Consider the following 23998-nt stretch of genomic DNA (forward strand, 5'->3'; position numbering starts at 1 on the left):
GCAAGTACGCTCAAATGAAAGTTTGGTTACACTACAATTAGTGTGTGGAAATGTTATGCCTCTTAGATATTAATTTAGAATCCTCTTATGCTGTAGCCTACTCCCGACCGTCATGTTGTACAGCGCCATATTTTCCATTCTATCCTAATGGAAACCCTGAGGGTTTCATTTTCCTTTTTTTCTAGAAACACCATAATATTAATCAAATGAATTAAGCCTAATTTCTTAAAATCAACCCCATAAACTATGTTATTACAAAAAATATTTTATATTCTCTGGTAATGCCCATATGGAAGACTATCAAATGCTTCTCAAAGATGACCTCTGGTGGTCAAACTAGCACTAACTCACATTAACAGAAAAAATGGCTGACAAATAATTAATGTGCCACAGAATGCTGCAGCAGCCCACAACTGGTGCTGCAGTACGATGCAACTTTTAGGAGGAAGGAGGAACCACTGTATGTCACTAGACTGTCTTATACACTGAGTATACAAAGCATTACGAACACCTGCTCTCAATATTAGGAAGGTGTTCAACGGGTGGGTAATGTGGTATCAGGCTTGGAGACTACAGATGACCTACACTCTCCAAAAGAAGGTGCTAGTTAGTACCAAAAAGTGGTTCTTCATTTGTTCCACATAGGGGAACCCTTTTTGGGCTGCTGTGGACAACCTTTTCTCTATCAGTTTTTTGAATAACCATTTGTATGGTTACTCGAACCTTCATTACACTGTAAATATTAAGTTACTGTATTTTCAGGTATTATTTCTGTAAGGGACAGTATGCTGCTGTATTCTGATTACTTGGGAGTTAACCTTACTTGGGATATGAAATCAAAACCTCTTGGTTGCCAGCAACCAAGCTAAGACTTCCCTGCTATGCCACTGGGTCTCTGGGTAGAGATTGAGATTGTTAAATGATTAGAATCACTAGATATTCTGTCATTTGTCCCTTTCATTTGAACCCTTTTGGGTGCGACGTAGAAGCCTTAGATCTTTTAGGACCATCTCACAAGGAACCCTGGTTTTGTTTTTGTTTTGTCCCTGTAGGGCAGGGTCCATGAACTAGATTCAGACGTTTTTTTATTCAGAGAATGGTCAGAGGGCCAGAACATAATTACAAATAATTTGTAGACTGCAAATTGATCAGATATAATATCTGACCAAAACATAATAATTTCTAAGCTTGATTACATTTGTATACGATCACATATCTCTCTCTATTATGTGTGGGAATACTTTGTAACAGATTTACAAAATTAAAGTCACTTGGAACTGATTTGCTGGTGTTTTGACAGTCTGTAAATACATACATAAAAAAAATAGGCTCAGAAACTGTGGGAGCAAATGAAATCACCTGCGTGCCAAATTCAGCACACGGGCCGCCGGTTGGGGAACCCAGCTGTTTTGGAACCCAGCTGTTTTGGGACCCAATTGGATTATACTGTATGTAAAACCCTCTCATGAAGAACCCTCTGTAATTTGTCCTTATGGGGATGCCATTTTAGATGCCACCTACAACCCTTTGATTTGTCCCTGTAGAGCAGTGGTTCCCAAACCTTTCATAGTCCCGTACCCCTTCAAACATTCAGCCTCAAGCTGCGTACCCCCTCTAACACCTGGGTCAGCGCACTCTCAAATGTTGTTTTTTGCCATCGTTGTAAGCCTGCCACACCTAGATTCAGATCATTCAGGCGAAAAAACATCACCCAGATAGGACAACAGTTCAGTTGTAGTTCTGACTATTCCATTTAAGAGATGAATATCACTCCAGCAGGAAAATCAAATGATCTGCACCTTATTGTGATATTTATTGATAATGACCTATAGGATACTTCAGATGTGCCTATGGCACACACTGTTAGGTACTCACCTGGTACTGGTCAGTACCTTTAAGGGTACATGTGCACAAAATGTAGTATAATAGTGCAAATTTCTACCCAATATATACAAGGTACAATCATTAATGTACTTTGAAATGTAAATCAAATCAAATCAAATCAAATCAAATCAAATTTTATTTGTCACATACACATGGTTAGCAGATGTTAATGCGAGTGTAGCGAAATGCTTGTGCTTCTAGTTCCGACAATGCAGCAACAACGAGCAAGTAATCTAACCAACAATTCCAAAAAAAAACTACTGTCTTATACACAGTGCAAGGGGATAAAGAATATGCACATAAGGACACACGAATGAGTGATGGTACAGAGCAGCATAGGCAAGATACAGTAGATGATATCGAGTACAGTATATACACATGAGATAAGTATGTAAACCAAGTGGCATAGTTAAAGTGGCTAGTGATACATGTATTACATAAGGATGCAGTCGATGATATAGAGTACAGTATCAACGTATGCATATGAGATGAACAATGTAGGGTAAGTAACATTATATAAGGTAGCATTGTTTAAAGTGGCTAGTGATATATTTACATAATTTCCCATCAATTCCCATGATTAAAGTGGCTGGAATAGAGTCAGTGTCATTGACAGTGTGTTGGCAGTAGCCACTCAATGTTGGTGGTGGCTGTTTAACAGTCTGATGGCCTTGAGATAGAAGCTGTTTTTCAGTCTCTCGGTCCCAGCTTTGATGCACCTGTACTGACCTCGCCTTCTGGATGACAGCGGGGTGAACAGGCAGTGGCTCGGGTGGTTGATGTCCTTGATGATCTTTATGGCCTTCCTGTAGCATCGGGTTGTGTAGGTGTCCTGGAGGGCAGGTAGTTTGCCCCCGGTGATGCGTTGTGCAGACCTCACTACCCTCTGGAGAGCCTTTGAGGGCGGTGCAGTTGCCATACCAGGCGGTGATACAGCCCGCCAGGATGCTCTCGATTGTGCATCTGTAGAAGTTTGTGAGTGCTTTTGGTGACAAGCCGAATTTCTTCAGCCTCCTGAGGTTGAAGAGGCGCTGCTGCGCCTTCCTCACGATGCTGTCTGTGTGAGTGGACCAATTCAGTTTGTCTGTGATGTGTATGCCGAGGAACTTAAATTGCTACCCTCTCCACTACTGTTCCATCGATGTGGATGGGGGGTGTTCCCTCTGCTGTTTCCTGAAGTCCGTGCAATGTGGTGCGTAGTGCGTGCAATGTGCTGGCATCACTACATTAGCATACTTGGGGGCATGGTTTGAAATAAGTTGTATTTGTTCCAACCGTTAGTGGAAGTGTTGTACCCGTTTCAGTGGTTTTATCATTATGTTGATGGAGGTTGAGCAGATAATTTGTTTTATTCAGGAGTGGCACTGTTAAGAGGTTACTGTGCAGTTTCCAGTAAATTAATTGAAGTTAGTTGCCATGAATTTTATGTTTCATTTTATGTTTCAATAATTTATTGGGAGGTCAGTTGGCTGTCAACCAAGAGGCTGAGGCCAGGTGAGGCAGATTCCTAAGTGTGCTCACCAGAAAGAATGCTTAATAGTTGTCAAGCTAACGTAATGACTTTCCTGTGTTTTACGTACAGTATATTTCCACACTATGAGGTTGGAATAATACTGTGAAATTGTGAAAATTATGGTAATGCCCTTTTCGTGTAAGAGTTGTTTGAAAAGATTACCAGAAATTGGCCCTAATCTATGGATTTCACATGACTGAGCAGGGGTGCAGTAATGGCTATAGGTCCACCCACTTGGGAGCCAGGCCCAACCAATCAGAATATGTTGTTTTTTTTAACCACAAAACGGCTTTATTACAGACAGAAATACTCATCAGCACTGCCCCTCCCCCACCTCAGACGATCCCGCAAGTGAAAAAGTTGGATGTTGGATGTGGAGGCCCTGGGCTGGTGTGGTTACATGTGGTCTGTGGTTTCGAGGCCAGTTGGATGTGGAGGCCCTGGGCTGGTGTGGTTACATGTGGTCTGTGGTTTCGAGGCCAGTTGGATGTGGAGGCCCTGGGCTGGTGTGGTTACATGTGGTCTGTGGTTTCGAGTCCAGTTGGATGTGGAGGCCCTGGGCTGGTGTGGTTACATGTGGTCTGTGGTTTCGAGGCCAGTTGGATGTGGAGGCCCTGGGCTGGTGTGGTTACATGTGGTCTGTGGTTTCGAGGCTAGTTGGATGTGGAGGCCCTGGGCTGGTGTGGTTACATGTGGTCTGTGGTTTTGAGGCCAGTTGGATGTGGAGGCCCTGGGCTGGTGTGGTTACATGTGGTCTGTGGTTTTGAGGCCAGAGGCCAGTTGGATGTGGAGGCCCTGGGCTGGTGTGGTTACATGTGGTCTGTGGTTTCGAGGCCAGTTGGATGTGGAGGCCCTGGGCTGGTGTGGTTACATGTGGTCTGTGGTTTTGAGGCCAGTTGGATGTGGAGGCCCTGGGCTGGTGTGGTTACATGTGGTCTGTGGTTTCGAGGCCAGTTGGATGTGGAGGCCCTGGGCTGGTGTGGTTTACATGTGGTCTGTGGTTTCGAGAGCGGTTGGATGTGGAGGCCCTGGGCTGGTGTGGTTACATGTGGTCTGTGGTTTCGAGGCCAGTTGGATGTGGAGGCCCTGGGCTGGTGTCGTTACATGTGGTCTCGAGGCCAGTTGGATGTCGAGGCCCTGGGCTGGTGTGGTTACATGTGGTCTGTGGTTTCGAGGCCAGTTGGATGTGGAGGCCCTGGGCTGGTGTGGTTACACGTGGTCTGTGGTTTTGAGGCCAGTTGGATGTGGAGGCCCTGGGCTGGTGTCGTTACATGTGGTCTCGAGGCCAGTTGGATGTGGAGGCCCTGGGCTGGTGTGGTTACACGTGGTCTGTGGTTTTGAGGCCAGTTGGATGTGGAGGCCCTGGGCTGGTGTCATTACATGTGGTCTCGAGGCCAGTTGGATGTGGAGGCCCTGGGCTGGTGTGGTAACACGTGGTCTGTGGTTTTGAGGCCAGTTGGATGTGGAGGCCCTGGGCTGGTGTGGTTTACATGTGGTCTGTGGTTTCGAGGCCAGTTGGATGTGGAGGCCCTGGGCTGGTGTCGTTACATGTGGTCTCGAGGCCAGTTGGATGTCGAGGCCCTGGGCTGGTGTGGTTTACATGTGGTCTGTGGTTTCGAGGCCAGTTGGATGTCGAGGCCCTGGGCTGGTGTGGTTTACATGTGGTCTGTGGTTTCGAGGCCAGTTGGATGTGGAGGCCCTGGGCTGGTGTCGTTACATGTGGTTTCGAGGCCAGTTGGATGTGGAGGCCCTGGGCTGGTGTGGTTTACATGTGGTCTGTGGTTTCGAGGCCAGTTGGATGTGGAGGCCCTGGGCTGGTGTCGTTACATGTGGTCTCGAGGCCAGTTGGATGTTGAGGCCCTGGGCTGGTGTGGTTACATGTGGTCTGTGGTTTCGAGGCCAGTTGGATGTGGAGGCCCTGGGCTGGTGTGGTTACACGTGGTCTGTGGTTTTGAGGCCAGTTGGATGTGGAGGCCCTGGGCTGGGCTGTCGGTTACATGTGGTTTGGTTTCGAGGCCAGTTGGATGTGGAGGCCCTGGGCTGGTGTGGTTTACATGTGGTCTGTGGTTTCGAGGCCAGTTGGATGTGGAGGCCCTGGGCTGGTGTACACGTGGTCATGTGGTCTCGAGGCCAGTTGGATCTGGAGGCCCTGGGCTGGTGTCGTTACATGTGGTTTCGAGGCCAGTTGGATGTACTGCCAAATTTGTTAAAAAAGACGTTGGAAGCGACTTATGGATGAAATAATGTCATTCAATTCTGTGGTTACAGCTCTGTTGGACATTCCTGTAGTCAGCATGCCAATCCCATGCTCCCTTAAAACTTGAGACATCTGTGGCATTGTGCTGTGTGTTTTACTGCATATTTTTTAGAGTGACCTTTTATTGTCCCCAGAACAAGTTGCACCTGTGGAATGATCATGCTGTTTAATCAGCTTCTTGATATGCCACACCTGTCAGGCTGATGGATTAACTTGGCAAAGGAGAAATTCTCACTAATAGTGATATAAACAAATTTGTGCACAGAATTGGAGAGAAATACACTTTTTGTGCTTTTTATTTCAGCTCATGAAACATTGGACCAACACTTTACATGTTGCGTTTATATTTTTGTTCGGTATAGTCTAGTGGAGTGGGTTGAGAGCGTCCATATCACCAACAAACTATCATGGTCCAAACACACCAAGACTGTCGTGAAGAGAGCCCGACAAAACCTTTTCCCCCTCAGGAGACTGAAAAGATTTGGCATGGTTCCCCAGATCCTCAAAAAGTTCTACAGCTGCACCATCGAGAGCATACTGACCGGTTGCATCACCGCCTGGTATGGCAACTGCTCGGCATCTGACCGTAAGGCACTACAGAGGATAGTGCATACGGCCCAGTACATCACTGGGGCCAAGCTTCCTACCATCCAGGACCTATATACTAGGCGGTTTAAGAGAATCATCAAAGTCATAAACTGTGCTCTCTGCTACCGCACAGCAAGCGGTACCAGAGTGCCAAGTCAAGGACCAAAAGGCTCCTTAACACCTTCTACCCCCAAGCCATAAGTCTGCTGAACAATACATCAAATGGCCACCCGGACTATTTACATGCCCCCCTCCCCTACATTACCCCAACCTACATGTACAAAATAACTTGACTAACCTGTACCCCCGCACATTGACTAAGGAACCGGTACCCCTTGTATATAGCCTCTTTATTGTTTTGGTTGTGTTACTTTTTATTTTACTATTTTTACTTTAGTTTATTTATTAAATCTTTTCTAACTCTTTCTTGAACTGTAACATTTCACCATACAACACCTGTTGTATTCGTACCATGTGATAAATACAATTTGATTTATCTTGTAATCAGTAAAGTTCAGTTAAAGCACAGTAAGTTATTGGCTGCTAATTGCAAATAAGTTACTAGCAGTTACTGGGTATTCAATCAAATTTCCGCCAAATGTATTTACATCAGCCGATGTCACAAAGTGCTATACAGAAACCCAGCCTGCACCACGCCTAACAGCAAGCAATGTAGATGTAGAATCATGGTTAAGTTACTGTGACGTTTTAATTTAGTGACAGCTAGTTGCTAGTTAGGTAGTACAAAATTCACCGCAGCTTCCAGGCAACTAACTGCCATTAAGGTCATGTGAAATGTACAGTAACCCCTTAACAGTGCAGGTCTGTATTGTCACATGCTTTGCAAATATGTCAGAACTGACAGTGTGAAAAGAGGTGCTCAACCTTTGACAACATAACAATCAACCACTTAAAGACATGCTCCATTACATTTGGTGACTAGTTAGTATTTTTTAAACCCCCTGCTTTTGGTGGAATTTGTCAATTTGCATAATCTATGACCAGAATTACTGTCAATAAGCCACAAAATCCCTAGTTTGAAAGTGACTTTTTATGGAAGCTGTGCTGCGTGATTTTCCCTACATTTCCCCCCATGCGGGCCAGCCACCTAGCAATTTGAGTTCCAGCCAATGAGATTCAGACCCTCACCATTTGAGTGACAGCTACAAAAAATTGAAAACAGCAGAGTGAGATAGATGGAGCGTTTACTTATTGCACATACGTGATGTAGTACTCAATTTTCGGGGACCACTTTTGGCTCATGGACGCTACTTTCAGGAGTACTGGCTAAAAGTATACAACAGATTCCCTTTAAACTGGTACAACACTTCCACTGACGGTTGGCATAAATACACACAATTTAGTAACTTGTTGTTTATTGTACTTTCACTGCAACCAGTAGTCTAGTCTGTGTGTATCGTACAATTACAGGATCTTTTTAACACTGTAGCATTTCATGGCATAAAGGAAACCATGGTGGAGAGGGAAAGAACAGGATGGTTTTTCACAATCATCAGAAGTGTAAATAACCCTTCCTGATGTGCAAAAAATTTATATTGTTACACATATCACCCTCACCCCTGATAAAGAACCCCTCGAGTGTGTGTCGTGACCTGGCTGTCCCAAGGGGACATAGAAAGAGTTTATTCAGGTTGTGGAATATGTAGGAGCCAGAGATTGAGCCACAGGTGCCTGCATGCCTATAACACTGGAGAGAACAGGTTTTTCCCACCCATAGCCTTAGAGAACCGGTAGCTATACTGACATGTTACGAAATAAACAAGTTATGAAGATGGCTGTGGATGTTTTATCTGATTTTGGATTCCTGACAAAGGGTGCTTCTATGTGTGTGTTTTCTCAAACCTACTAAACATGCTCAAATGAGGATGCATATTTAGTCTATGTTTGAAAAGTTGTGTAGAGACTATTAGAGCAAGAGAAGAGTCTTGTGTATTACTGCACAGAATCCTAATGTGAAATGTATGAAGGCAGATACTATGTGGCCCTCGATGGCCAAGCCTTGTCGAGACAACTAGTGTTCTGACAACGCTTTTCTGAGACAATTCTGACCTCTACTGGTATGACTGCTAACTGTCCTCCTTTTCTTCCTTACAGTGCTCAGAAGCTCAATGTAAGTATAGTCTTTTCCACTTGTAAAATTTTGAATCTGAAGTAAATATATTATTTAGATAGTTGATTCATAATTCAAAGTACACTTAATTTTAACGTTCCAGAAACATAGCCAAGGCACATGTTATTCAAACATGTACGGTATATAATATCCAAATAAGTCCTGATTTTGTTTCCCTCTACCCTGAACTCTCCTACCATTTTAGGCACTCCCTGTACTAATTTCAAAGGTGTTGTAACACACATAGACAGTACTGATCAGGTAGATTCCAACTGCAGCTTGAGCACTGGCAATGCATCAGTTCCCTCCAACTTAACTACCAATGTCCTGAATAAAAACCAAAACTTCAACTGCTGCTGCACAACAAGTGAGTATTTTACACTAAGAGCTGGTTTTGACCATGATTAAGTCTTGTCCTGGACTCAAAATAACTTTCAATGTTGATCCTGACAAGATCTCCTTAAACAACTGTGGTTTTTTATAACGGTTGTCTTCTTTCTACTAAATCTTTATGGCACCTCCTTAATGCCTTCCTACCCTATGTTTTATGTTAATGGCTCTTACTCACAACACCTACTTCTGTAGTAATTCCAGAAATATTTATTTACTCTCTCCCCCACCCACCTCTCTTGCATGCACAGTGCCTGAAGTCATCATGAACCTTACAGCCTCTGAAATCACAACAGCATCTGTGTCTCTGAGCTGGACTGAACCATTCGGAAACAGATCCTTCTACAGAGTAGAATGGACTGATGGCAATACCAGTGGCAGTCAGAATACCCCAGAAACCTCTTATAATGTTACTGCTCTCACTCCTGGAGTGCAGTACCTCTTCACAGTCACTGCAGTGGCTGGAGATAACACAACTGTAGGACAGAGCAAGACAGTTTCTAAGTATACAAGTAAGTAACTCAGATACTTTAGTGTTGGATTGTTTCAATGCCACAGATACTATTTGTATTCATTTATACGTTACTTGTTTGGATCCAAGAACGTGATGATTTGAAAGTTGCCATGTCTTTCTGCAATGAGACATTTCAGATGATTTTTGCCCAATAGAAATTAATGGTAAATAATGTATTATGTCATCTTGTAGTCACTTTTATTATAAATAAGAATAGAATATGTTTCTAAACACTTCTACATTAATGTGGATGCTATCATGATTACAGATAGTCCTGAATGAATTGTGAATAATTATGAGTGAGGAACTTAGACGCACAACATTTATACCCCTCCCTCCAAAAATGCTTACCTCCCCTGTTACTGTAATGGTGAGATGTTAGCATGCCATGGGGGTATGATACTGTATTTATGCATCTGTAACATTCTCACTCATCATTATTCATGATTAATTCAGGATTTTCCATAATCATGGTAGCATCCACATGAATGTAGAAGTGTTAAGAAATACGCTATATATACAAAAGTATGTGGACAACCCTTCAAATAAATGGATTTGGCTATTTCAGCCACACCTGTTGCTGACAGGTACAGTTGAAGTCGGAAGTTTACATACACTTAGATTGGAGTCATTATAACTCGTTTTTCAACCACTCCAAAAATGTCTTGTAAACAAACTATACTTTTGGCAAGTCGGTTACGGAATCTACCTTGTGCATGACACAAGTAATTTTTCCAACAATTGTTTACAGACAGATTATTTCACTTATAACTCACTGTATCACAATTCCAGTGGGTCAGAAGTTAACATACACTACGTTGACTGTGCCTTTAAACAGCTTGGAAAATTCCAGAAAATGATGTCATGGCTTTAGAGGCTTCTAATAGGCTAATTGACATAATTTGAGTCAATTGGAGGTGTATTTGAGATGAATTTCAAGGCCTACCTTCATACTCAGTGTCTCTTTGCTTGACATCATGGTAAAATCAAAAGAAATCAGCCAAGACCTCAGAAAACAATTTGTGGACCTCCACAAGTCTGGTTCATCCTTGGAGGCAATTTCCAAACACCTGAAGGTACCATGTTCATCTGTACAAACAATAGTACGCAAGTATAAACACCATGGGACCACGCAGCCGTCATACTACTCAGGAAGGAGACGCGTTCTGTTTCCTAGAGATGAAGTACTTTGGTGCGAAAAGTGTAAATCAGTCTCAGAACAACAGCAAAGGACCTTGTGAAGATGCTGGAGGAAACGGGTACAAAAGTATCTATATCCACAGTAAAACAAGTCCTATATTGACAGCAAGGAAGAAGCCACTGCTTAAAAACCGCCATAAAAAAGCCAGACTACGGTTTGCAACTGCACATGGGGACAAAGATCTTACTTTTTGGAGAAATGTCCTCTGGTCTGATGAAACAAAAACAGAACTGTTTGGCCATAATGACCATTGTTATGTTTGGAGGAAAACGGGGGAGGCTTGCAAGCCAAAGAACATCCCAACCGTGAAGCACGGGGGTGGCAGCATCATGTTGTGGGAGTGCTTTGCTGCATGAGGGACTGGTGCACTTCACAAAATAGATGGCATCATGAGGTAGGAAAATGATGTGGATATATTGAAGCAACATCTCAAGACGTCAGTCAGAAATTTAAAGCTTGGTCGCAAATGGGTCTTCTAAATGGACAATGACCCCAAGCACACTTCCAAAGTTGTGGCAAAATGGCTTAAGGACAACAAAGTCAAGGTATTGGAGTGGCCATCACAAAGCCCTGACCTCAATCCCATAGAAAATGTGTGTGCAGAACTGAAAAAGCATGTGTGAGCAAGGAGGCCTGCAAACCTGACTCAGTTACACCAGCTCTGTCAGGAGGAAGGGGCCAATATCCACCCAACTTACTGTGGGAACCATGTGGAAGGCTACCCAAAATGTTTGACCCAAGTTAAACAATTTAAAGGCAATGCTACCAAATACTAATTGAGTGTATGTAAACGTTTGACCCACTGTGAATGTGATGAAAGAAATAAAAGCTGAAATAAATCATTCTCTCTACTATTATTCTGACATTTCACATTCTTAAAATGAAGTGGTGATCCTAACTGACCTAAGACAGGGCATTTTTACTAGGATTAAATGTCAGGAATTGTGAAAAACTGAGTTTAAATGTATTTGGCTAAGGTGTATGTAAACGTCCAACTTCAGCTGTATATAAAATCGAGCACACAGCCATAGACCAACATTGGCAGTAGAAAGGCCTTGCTGAAGAGCTCAGTGACTTCCAAAGTGTCATCGTCATAGGATGCCACCTTTCCAACTTATCAGTTAGTCAAATGCCTTCCCTGAGAGACCTGCCCCGGGTCAATTGTAGGTGCTGTTATTGTAAAGTGGAAACGCCTAAGAGCAACAACGGCTCAGCCGCCAAGTGGTAGGACACACAAGATAACCCAAGATAGCCTAAGATAACCATGCACAATGCCAAGCGTCTGCTGAAGTGGAGTAAAGCTCGCCGCCATTGGACTCTGGAGCAGTGGAAACATGTTCTCTGGAGTGATGAATCACGCTTCAGCATCTGGCAGTCCGACAGACAAATATGGTTTTGGAGGATGCCAGGAGAACGCTACCTGCCCCAATGCATAGTGCCAACTCTAAAGTTTGGTGGAGGAGGAATAATGGTCTGGGGCTGTTTTTCATTGTTCGGGCTAGGCCCCTTAGTTCCAGTGAAGGGAAATCTTAACACTACAGTATACAATGACATTATAGACGGTTCTGTGCTGCCAACTTCGTCGCAACAGATTGGGGAAGGCCCTTTCCTGTTTCAGCATGACAAAGCCCCTGTGCACAAAGCGAGGTCCATACAGAAATGGTTTTTCAAGATCGGTGTAGAAGTATTTGACTGGCCTGCACAGATCCCTGACCTCAACCCCATTGAACACCTTTGGGATGAATTGGAACGCGAACTGCGAGACAGGCCTCATCGCCCAACATCAGTGCTCGACCTCACTAATGCTCTTGTCGCTGACTGGAAGAAAGTGCCCAAGCAATGTTCCAAGATCTAGTGGAAAGTCTTCTCAGAAGAGTGGAGGCTGATATAGCAGCAAAGGGGGGTCAACTCCATATTAATGCCCATGATTTTGGAATTAGATGTTTGACGAGCAGGTGTCCACTTACTTTTGGTCATGTCGTGTATATTCTATTCTTAGTTACAATAAAAGTGACTCCAAAATGACGTAATACATTAATTATCATTCATTTCTATTAGGCACAAAATAATCTGAAACACAACCAAAACAAATAGTAAATGCATCCAACAAATTTTTAAAGTCACAACCTTGTTCCAGCCATTGCGTGCTCTGAATATGGGACCAAATATTTAGCATTTTACTACTTTGATACACATGTTGGTCCACTAAAATGAGGGTGGGGGGGGACTATGTACAAAAAGTGCTGTAATTTCTAAACGGATCATCTGATATGGATGAAAATATCCTCAAATTAAATTTTACTGTCTGCAAATTTACTTCATTCAAAGTGCTGGAGTACAGAGCCAAAACAAAAAGAAAATATGTCACTGTCCCAATACTTTTGGAGCTCACTGTATATATTTTATTGTATCATATTTTTTGGAGTGCGGCAACAATTTGCTAAATTAATATTGGGGAAACACTGCATGTTTTGCTTCATATCTTGTTCAGAAGTTCTTGTTTATTTGATGGTATTTTTATCAAAGACTAGTGTTGAGTGACATTTGTTTGGTCGAGATTTACACAAACTCTCTCACAATGTGTGCTGGATTGCACAAGTCAGTCAATGTCAATATTTGAAGACACTCTATTGTCTTTTGTTCCTCAAACCCCTTTCTTGCACACACAGAGCCCGCAATCATCAGAAACCTCATGTCCACTGAAATCGAAACAGCATCTGTGTCTCTGAGCTGGACTGAACCATTCGGAAACAGATCCTTCTACAGAGTAGAATGGACTGATGGCAAAACCAATGGCAGTCAGAATACCCCAGAAACCTCTTATAATGTTACTGCTCTCACTCCTGGAGTGCAGTACCTCTTCACAGTCACTGCAGTGGCTGGAGATAACACAACTGTAGGACAGAGCAAGACAGTTTCTAAGTATACAAGTAAGTAACTCAGATACTTTAGTGTTGGATTGTTTCAATGCCACAGATACTATTTGTATTCATTTATACGTTACTTGTTTGGATCCAAGAACGTGATGATTTGAAAGTTGCCATGTCTTTCTGCAATGAGACATTTCAGATGATTTTTGCCCAATAGAAATTAATGGTAAATAATGTATTATGTCATCTTGTAGTCACTTTTATTATAAATAAGAATAGAATATGTTTCTAAACACTTCTACATTAATGTGGATGCTATCATGATTACAGATAGTCCTGAATGAATTGTGTATACCGTAATTGCTGGACTATTAAGCACACCTGAATATAAACCGCACCCACTGAATTATAAAAAAATATGTATTTTGTACATAAATAAGCCGCACATGTCTATAACCACAGGTGCCTACCGGTACATTGAAACAAATGACCTTTACACAGCCTTTAAACGAAACACAGCGTTGTAACAAAAATAAATAGGCTTTAACGAAACATGGCTTGCAACAAAAATAAATAGGCTTTAACGAAACACGGCTTGTAACAAAAATTAAACCAAGAAAGTTATTGGTCACTATCTTCCTCCTCCTGTGCACTGAAACCACTGAAGTCATCTCCTTCGGTGTCGGAGTTGAATAGCCTCAGAATTGCTTCATCCGATGTTGGATTGTTTTCATTGTCGCTCGCATCCGGAGGCAAATACCCTGCTGAGCTCATGCTGCCCCCTCAACACGCAGCAGTCCAGCCTTTCGAAACCCGTTGATGATAGGGGATTTTTGACACGCTGTCAGGACCCACTGGCAGACTTGACCATAAGATGCTCTTCGCCTGCGGCCCGTTTTAGTGAAGGATTTCTCCCCACTTGTCATCCAAGCCTCCCACTGAACGCCACGATTTACACTGATGTCGAGTGGCAGGAAATACTTTGGGCCATCTGCTTTTCTTCCCTCTGAAAGCTTTTGTTGTATTTTTGCACTGAGTCAGTTCCTCACGCTGCTGTTTCCAACGTCTTATCATCGACTCATTAAGGCCAAGCTCCCATGCAGCAGCTCTATTTCCTTTTCCAACAGCCAGATCGATCGCCTTCAACTTGAAAGCTGCATCATATGCATTTCTCCGTGTCTTTGCCATTAGTTTTTTTTTTTTTAACTAGGTAAGTCAGTTAAGAACAAATTCTTATTTTCAATGACTGCCTAGGAACAGTGGGTTAACTGCCTGTTCAGGGGCAGAACGACAGATTTTGTACCTTGTCAGCTCAGGGATTTGAACTTGCTACCTTTCAGTTACTAGTCCAATGCTCTAACCACTAGGCTACCCTGCCGCCCCATGATGAGGGTGACAAAATTACTACCGTAATCAGAATGATGGGAAGTTTGAGCGCGCTCGATTTACGTCACATTATGTGACGGTGCTCAGTTTTTTGGCGGCATGAATCTTGTGAAAGCGGGAAAAATCCATAAATTAGCCACGTCATTGTATAAACCGCAAGGTTCAAAGTGTGAGAATAAAGTAGCGGCTTATAGTCCGGAAATTACGGTAATTATGAGTGAGGAACTTAGACGCACAACATATCATACCCCTCCCTCCAAAAATGCTTACCTCCCCTGTTACTGTAATGGTGAGATGTTAGCATGCCATGGGGGTATGATACAGTATTTATGCATCTGTAACATTCTCACTCATCATTATTCATGATTAATTCAGGATTTTCCATAATCATGGTAGCATCCACATTAATGTAGAAGTGTTAAGAAATACGCTATATATACAAAAGTATCTGGACAACCCTTCAAATAAATGGATTTGGCTATTTCAGCCACACCTGTTGCTGACAGGTACAGTTGAAGTCGGAAGTTTACATACACTTAGATTGGAGTCATTATAACTCGTTTTTCAACCACTCCAAAAATGTCTTGTTAACAAACGACTTTTGGCAAGTCGGTTACGAAATCTATGGTTTATTTGATGGTATTTTTATCAAAGACTAGTGTTGAGTGACATTTGTTTGGTCGAGATTTACACAAACTCTCTCACAATGTGTGCTGGATTGCACAAGTCAGTCAATGTCAATATTTGAAGACACTCTATTGTCTTTTGTTCCTCAAACCCCTTTCTTGCACACACAGAGCCCGCAATCATCAGAAACCTCATGTCCACTGAAATCACAACAGCATCTGTGTCTCTGAGCTGGACTGAACCATTCGGAAACAGATCCTTCTACAGAGTAGAATGGACTGATGGCAATACCAATGGCAGTCAGAATACCCCAGAAACCTCTTTTAATGTTACTGCTCTCACTGCTGGAGTGCAGTACCTCTTCACAGTCACTGCAGTGGCTGGAGATAACACAACTGTAGGACAGAGCAAGACAGTTTCTAAGTATACAAGTAAGTAACTCAGATACTTTAGTGTTGGATTGTTTCAATGCCACAGATACTATTTGTATTCATTTATACGTTACTTGTTTGGATCCAAGAACGTGATGATTTGAAAGTTGCCATGTCTTTCTGCAATGAGACATTTCAGATGATTTTTGCCCAATAGAAATTAATGGTAAATAATGTATTATGTCATCTTGTAGTCACTTTTATTATAAATAAGAATAGAATATGTTTCTAAACACTTCTACATTAATGTGGACGCTATCATGATTACAGATAGTCCTGAATGAATTGTGAATAATTATGAGTGAGGAACTTAGACGCACAACATATCATACCCCTCCCTCCAAAAATGCTTACCTCCCCTGTTACTGTAATGGTGAGATGTTAGCATGCCATGGGGGTATGATACTGTATTTATGCATCTGTGACATTCTCACTCATCATTATTCATGATTAATTCAGGATTTTCCATAATCATGGTAGCATCCACATGAATGTAGAAGTGTTAAGAAATACGCTATATATACAAAAGTATGTGGACAACCCTTCAAATAAATGGATTTGGCTATTTCAGCCACACCTGTTGCTGACAGGTACAGTTGAAGTCGGAAGTTTACATACACTTAGATTGGAGTCATTAAAACTCGTTTTCAACCACTCCAAAAATGTCTTGTAAACAAACTATACTTTTGGCAAGTCGGTTACGAAATCTACCTTGTGCATGACACAAGTAATTTTTCCAACAATTGTTTACAGACAGATTATTTCACTTATAACTCACTGTATCACAATTCCAGTGGGTCAGAAGTTAACATACACTACGTTGACTGTGCCTTTAAACAGCTTGGAAAATTCCAGAAAATGATGTCATGGCTTTAGAAGCTTCTAATAGGCTAATTGACATAATTTGAGTCAATTGGAGGTGTATTTGAGATGAATTTCAAGGCCTACCTTCAAACTCAGTGTCTCTTTGCTTGACATCATGGTAAAATCAAAAGAAATCAGCCAAGACCTCAGAAAACAATTTGTGGACCTCCACAAGTCTGGTTCATCCTTGGAGGCAATTTCCAAACACCTGAAGGTACCATGTTCATCTGTACAAACAATAGTACGCAAGTATAAACACCATGGGACCACGCAGCCGTCATACTACTCAGGAAGGAGACACGTTCTGTTTCCTAGAGATGAAGTACTTTGGTGCGAAAAGTGTAAATCAGTCTCAGAACAACAGCAAAGGACCTTGTGAAGATGCTGGAGGAAACGGGTACAAAAGTATCTATATCCACAGTAAAACAAGTCCTATATTGACAGCAAGGAAGAAGCCACTGCTCAAAAACCGCCATAAAAAAGCCAGACTACGGTTTGCAACTGCACATGGGGACAAAGATCTTACTTTTTGGAGAAATGTCCTCTGGTCTGATGAAACAAAAATAGAACTGTTTGGCCATAATGACCATTGTTATGTTTGGAGGAAAACGGGGGAGGCTTGCAAGCCAAAGAACATCCCAACCCGTGAAGCACGGGGGTGGCAGCATCATGTTGTGGGAGTGCTTTGCTGCAGGAGGGACTGGTGCACTTCACAAAATAGATGGCATCATGAGGTAGGAAAATGATGTGGATATATTGAAGCAACATCTCAAGACGTCAGTCAGAAATTTAAAGCTTGGTCGCAAATGGGTCTTCTAAATGGACAATGACCCCAAGCACACTTCCAAAGTTGTGGCAAAATGGCTTAAGGACAACAAAGTCAAGGTATTGGAGTGGCCATCACAAAGCCCTGACCTCAATCCCATAGAAAATGTGTGTGCAGAACTGAAAAAGCATGTGTGAGCAAGGAGGCCTGCAAACCTGACTCAGTTACACCAGCTCTGTCAGGAGGAAGGGGCCAATATCCACCCAACTTACTGTGGGAACCATGTGGAAGGCTACCCAAAATGTTTGACCCAAGTTAAACAATTTAAAGGCAATGCTACCAAATACTAATTGAGTGTATGTAAACGTCTGACCCACTGTGAATGTGATGAAAGAAATAAAAGCTGAAATAAATAATTATCTCTACTATTATTCTGACATTTCACATTCTTAAAATGAAGTGGTGATCCTAACTGACCTAAGACAGGGCATTTTTACTAGGATTAAATGTCAGGAATTGTGAAAAACTGAGTTTAAATGTATTTGGCTAAGGTGTATGTAAACGTCCAACTTCAGCTGTATATAAAATCGAGCACACAGCCATAGACCAACATTGGCAGTAGAAAGGCCTTGCTGAAGAGCTCAGTGACTTCCAAAGTGTCATCGTCATAGGATGCCACCTTTCCAACTTATCAGTTAGTCAAATGCCTTCCCTGAGAGACCTGCCCCGGGTCAATTGTAGGTGCTGTTATTGTAAAGTGGAAACGCCTAAGAGCAACAACGGCTCAGCCGCCAAGTGGTAGGACACACAAGATAACCCAAGATAGCCTAAGATAACCATGCACAATGCCAAGCGTCTGCTGAAGTGGAGTAAAGCTCGCCGCCATTGGACTCTGGAGCAGTGGAAACATGTTCTCTGGAGTGATGAATCACGCTTCAGCATCTGGCAGTCCGACAGACAAATATGGTTTTGGAGGATGCCAGGAGAACGCTACCTGCCCCAATGCATAGTGCCAACTCTAAAGTTTGGTGGAGGAGGAATAATGGTCTGGGGCTGTTTTTCATTGTTCGGGCTAGGCCCCTTAGTTCCAGTGAAGGGAAATCTTAACACTACAGTATACAATGACATTATAGACGGTTCTGTGCTGCCAACTTCGTCGCAACAGATTGGGGAAGGCCCTTTCCTGTTTCAGCATGACAAAGCCCCTGTGCACAAAGCGAGGTCCATACAGAAATGGTTTTTCAAGATCGGTGTAGAAGTATTTGACTGGCCTGCACAGATCCCTGACCTCAACCCCATTGAACACCTTTGGGATGAATTGGAACGCGAACTGCGAGACAGGCCTCATCGCCCAACATCAGTGCTCGACCTCACTAATGCTCTTGTCGCTGACTGGAAGAAAGTGCCCACAGCAATGTTCCAAGATCTAGTGGAAAGTCTTCTCAGAAGAGTGGAGGCTGATATAGCAGCAAAGGGGGGTCAACTCCATATTAATGCCCATGATTTTGGAATTAGATGTTTGACGAGCAGGTGTCCACTTACTTTTGGTCATGTCGTGTATATTCTATTCTTAGTTACAATAAAAGTGACTCCAAAATGACGTAATACATTAATTATCATTCATTTCTATTAGGCACAAAATAATCTGAAACACAACCAAAACAAATAGTAAATGCATCCAACAAATTTTTAAAGTCACAACCTTGTTCCAGCCATTGCGTGCTCTGAATATGGGACCAAATATTTAGCATTTTACTACTTTGATACACATGTTGGTCCACTAAAATGAGGGTGGGTGGGGACTATGTACAAAAAGTGCTGTAATTTCTAAACGGATCATCTGATATGGATGAAAATATCCTCAAATTAAATTTTACTGTCTGCAAATTTACTTCATTCAAAGTGCTGGAGTACAGAGCCAAAACAAAAAGAAAATATGTCACTGTCCCAATACTTTTGGAGCTCACTGTATATATTTTATTGTATCATATTTTTTGGAGTGCGGCAACAATTTGCTAAATTAATATTGGGGAAACACTGCATGTTTTGCTTCATATCTTGTTCAGAAGTTCTTGTTTATTTGATGGTATTTTTATCAAAGACTAGTGTTGAGTGACATTTGTTTGGTCGAGATTTACACAAACTCTCTCACAATGTGTGCTGGATTGCACAAGTCAGTCAATGTCAATATTTGAAGACACTCTATTGTCTTTTGTTCCTCAAACCCCCTTTCTTGCACACACAGAGCCCGCAATCATCAGAAACCTCATGTCCACTGAAATCACAACAGCATCTGTGTCTCTGAGCTGGACTGAACCATTCGGAAACAGATCCTTCTACAGAGTAGAATGGACTGATGGCAATACCAATGGCAGTCAGAATACCCCAGAAACCTCTTTTAATGTTACTGCTCTCACTGCTGGAGTGCAGTACCTCTTCACAGTCACTGCAGTGGCTGGAGATAACACAACTGTAGGACAGAGCAAGACAGTTTCTAAGTATACAAGTAAGTAACTCAGATACTTTAGTGTTGGATTGTTTCAATGCCACAGATACTATTTGTATTCATTTATACGTTACTTGTTTGGATCCAAGAACGTGATGATTTGAAAGTTGCCATGTCTTTCTGCAATGAGACATTTCAGATGATTTTTGCCCAATAGAAATTAATGGTAAATAATGTATTATGTCATCTTGTAGTCACTTTTATTATAAATAAGAATAGAATATGTTTCTAAACACTTCTACATTAATGTGGACGCTATCATGATTACAGATAGTCCTGAATGAATTGTGAATAATTATGAGTGAGGAACTTAGACGCACAACATATCATACCCCTCCCTCCAAAAATGCTTACCTCCCCTGTTACTGTAATGGTGAGATGTTAGCATGCCATGGGGGTATGATACTGTATTTATGCATCTGTGACATTCTCACTCATCATTATTCATGATTAATTCAGGATTTTCCATAATCATGGTAGCATCCACATGAATGTAGAAGTGTTAAGAAATACGCTATATATACAAAAGTATGTGGACAACCCTTCAAATAAATGGATTTGGCTATTTCAGCCACACCTGTTGCTGACAGGTACAGTTGAAGTCGGAAGTTTACATACACTTAGATTGGAGTCATTAAAACTCGTTTTTCAACCACTCCAAAAATGTCTTGTAAACAAACTATACTTTTGGCAAGTCGGTTACGAAATCTACCTTGTGCATGACACAAGTAATTTTTCCAACAATTGTTTACAGACAGATTATTTCACTTATAACTCACTGTATCACAATTCCAGTGGGTCAGAAGTTAACATACACTACGTTGACTGTGCCTTTAAACAGCTTGGAAAATTCCAGAAAATGATGTCATGGCTTTAGAAGCTTCTAATAGGCTAATTGACATAATTTGAGTCAATTGGAGGTGTATTTGAGATGAATTTCAAGGCCTACCTTCAAACTCAGTGTCTCTTTGCTTGACATCATGGTAAAATCAAAAGAAATCAGCCAAGACCTCAGAAAACAATTTGTGGACCTCCACAAGTCTGGTTCATCCTTGGAGGCAATTTCCAAACACCTGAAGGTACCATGTTCATCTGTACAAACAATAGTACGCAAGTATAAACACCATGGGACCACGCAGCCGTCATACTACTCAGGAAGGAGACGCGTTCTGTTTCCTAGAGATGAAGTACTTTGGTGCGAAAAGTGTAAATCAGTCTCAGAACAACAGCAAAGGACCTTGTGAAGATGCTGGAGGAAACGGGTACAAAAGTATCTATATCCACAGTAAAACAAGTCCTATATTGACAGCAAGGAAGAAGCCACTGCTCAAAAACCGCCATAAAAAAGCCAGACTACGGTTTGCAACTGCACATGGGGACAAAGATCTTACTTTTTGGAGAAATGTCCTCTGGTCTGATGAAACAAAAATAGAACTGTTTGGCCATAATGACCATTGTTATGTTTGGAGGAAAACGGGGAGGCTTGCAAGCCAAAGAACATCCCAACCCGTGAAGCACGGGGGTGGCAGCATCATGTTGTGGGAGTGCTTTGCTGCAGGAGGGACTGGTGCACTTCACAAAATAGATGGCATCATGAGGTAGGAAAATGATGTGGATATATTGAAGCAACATCTCAAGACGTCAGTCAGAAATTTAAAGCTTGGTCGCAAATGGGTCTTCTAAATGGACAATGACCCCAAGCACACTTCCAAAGTTGTGGCAAAATGGCTTAAGGACAACAAAGTCAAGGTATTGGAGTGGCCATCACAAAGCCCTGACCTCAATCCCATAGAAAATGTGTGTGCAGAACTGAAAAGCATGTGTGAGCAAGGAGGCCTGCAAACCTGACTCAGTTACACCAGCTCTGTCAGGAGGAAGGGGCCAATATCCACCCAACTTACTGTGGGAACCATGTGGAAGGCTACCCAAAATGTTTGACCCAAGTTAAACAATTTAAAGGCAATGCTACCAAATACTAATTGAGTGTATGTAAACGTCTGACCCACTGTGAATGTGATGAAAGAAATAAAAGCTGAAATAAATAATTATCTCTACTATTATTCTGACATTTCACATTCTTAAAATGAAGTGGTGATCCTAACTGACCTAAGACAGGGCATTTTTACTAGGATTAAATGTCAGGAATTGTGAAAAACTGAGTTTAAATGTATTTGGCTAAGGTGTATGTAAACGTCCAACTTCAGCTGTATATAAAATCGAGCACACAGCCATAGACCAACATTGGCAGTAGAAAGGCCTTGCTGAAGAGCTCAGTGACTTCCAAAGTGTCATCGTCATAGGATGCCACCTTTCCAACTTATCAGTTAGTCAAATGCCTTCCCTGAGAGACCTGCCCCGGGTCAATTGTAGGTGCTGTTATTGTAAAGTGGAAACGCCTAAGAGCAACAACGGCTCAGCCGCCAAGTGGTAGGACACACAAGATAACCCAAGATAGCCTAAGATAACCATGCACAATGCCAAGCGTCTGCTGAAGTGGAGTAAAGCTCGCCGCCATTGGACTCTGGAGCAGTGGAAACATGTTCTCTGGAGTGATGAATCACGCTTCAGCATCTGGCAGTCCGACAGACAAATATGGTTTTGGAGGATGCCAGGAGAACGCTACCTGCCCCAATGCATAGTGCCAACTCTAAAGTTTGGTGGAGGAGGAATAATGGTCTGGGGCTGTTTTTCATTGTTCGGGCTAGGCCCCTTAGTTCCAGTGAAGGGAAATCTTAACACTACAGTATACAATGACATTATAGACGGTTCTGTGCTGCCAACTTCGTCGCAACAGATTGGGGAAGGCCCTTTCCTGTTTCAGCATGACAAAGCCCCTGTGCACAAAGCGAGGTCCATACAGAAATGGTTTTTCAAGATCGGTGTAGAAGTATTTGACTGGCCTGCACAGATCCCTGACCTCAACCCCATTGAACACCTTTGGGATGAATTGGAACGCGAACTGCGAGACAGGCCTCATCGCCCAACATCAGTGCTCGACCTCACTAATGCTCTTGTCGCTGACTGGAAGAAAGTGCCCACAGCAATGTTCCAAGATCTAGTGGAAAGTCTTCTCAGAAGAGTGGAGGCTGATATAGCAGCAAAGGGGGGTCAACTCCATATTAATGCCCATGATTTTGGAATTAGATGTTTGACGAGCAGGTGTCCACTTACTTTTGGTCATGTCGTGTATATTCTATTCTTAGTTACAATAAAAGTGACTCCAAAATGACGTAATACATTAATTATCATTCATTTCTATTAGGCACAAAATAATCTGAAACACAACCAAAACAAATAGTAAATGCATCCAACAAATTTTTAAAGTCACAACCTTGTTCCAGCCATTGCGTGCTCTGAATATGGGACCAAATATTTAGCATTTTACTACTTTGATACACATGTTGGTCCACTAAAATGAGGGTGGGGGGGACTATGTACAAAAAGTGCTGTAATTTCTAAACGGATCATCTGATATGGATGAAAATATCCTCAAATTAAATTTTACTGTCTGCAAATTTACTTCATTCAAAGTGCTGGAGTACAGAGCCAAAACAAAAAGAAAATATGTCACTGTCCCAATACTTTTGGAGCTCACTGTATATATTTTATTGTATCATATTTTTTGGAGTGCGGCAACAATTTGCTAAATTAATATTGGGGAAACACTGCATGTTTTGCTTCATATCTTGTTCAGAAGTTCTTGTTTATTTGATGGTATTTTTATCAAAGACTAGTGTTGAGTGACATTTGTTTGGTCGAGATTTACACAAACTCTCTCACAATGTGTGCTGGATTGCACAAGTCAGTCAATGTCAATATTTGAAGACACTCTATTGTCTTTTGTTCCTCAAACCCCCTTTCTTGCACACACAGAGCCCGCAATCATCAGAAACCTCATGTCCACTGAAATCGAAACAGCATCTGTGTCTCTGAGCTGGACTGAACCATTCGGAAACAGATCCTTCTACAGAGTAGAATGGACTGATGGCAAAACCAATGGCAGTCAGAATACCCCAGAAACCTCTTATAATGTTACTGCTCTCACTCCTGGAGTGCAGTACCACTTCACA

The 23998-nt window shown here is 42.1% G+C and overlaps 1 protein-coding gene across 1 annotated transcript in view; it reads left to right on the forward strand.

Moving 5' to 3' along the window:
- The window catches only part of LOC112217396 (receptor-type tyrosine-protein phosphatase eta), a 116016-nt gene that overhangs the window by 38668 nt on the left and 53350 nt on the right, over nt 1-23998 (forward strand). Inside the window, exons 2-3 of the mRNA XM_024377846.2 lie at nt 8358-8373; nt 8579-8740. Coding sequence (XP_024233614.1) covers nt 8358-8373; nt 8579-8740 — 178 coding nt within the window. The remainder of the gene's footprint in view (nt 1-8357; nt 8374-8578; nt 8741-23998) is intronic.

This window comes from Oncorhynchus tshawytscha, linkage group LG01, assembly GCF_018296145.1.
Source record: "Oncorhynchus tshawytscha isolate Ot180627B linkage group LG01, Otsh_v2.0, whole genome shotgun sequence".
NCBI lineage: Eukaryota > Metazoa > Chordata > Actinopteri > Salmoniformes > Salmonidae > Oncorhynchus > Oncorhynchus tshawytscha.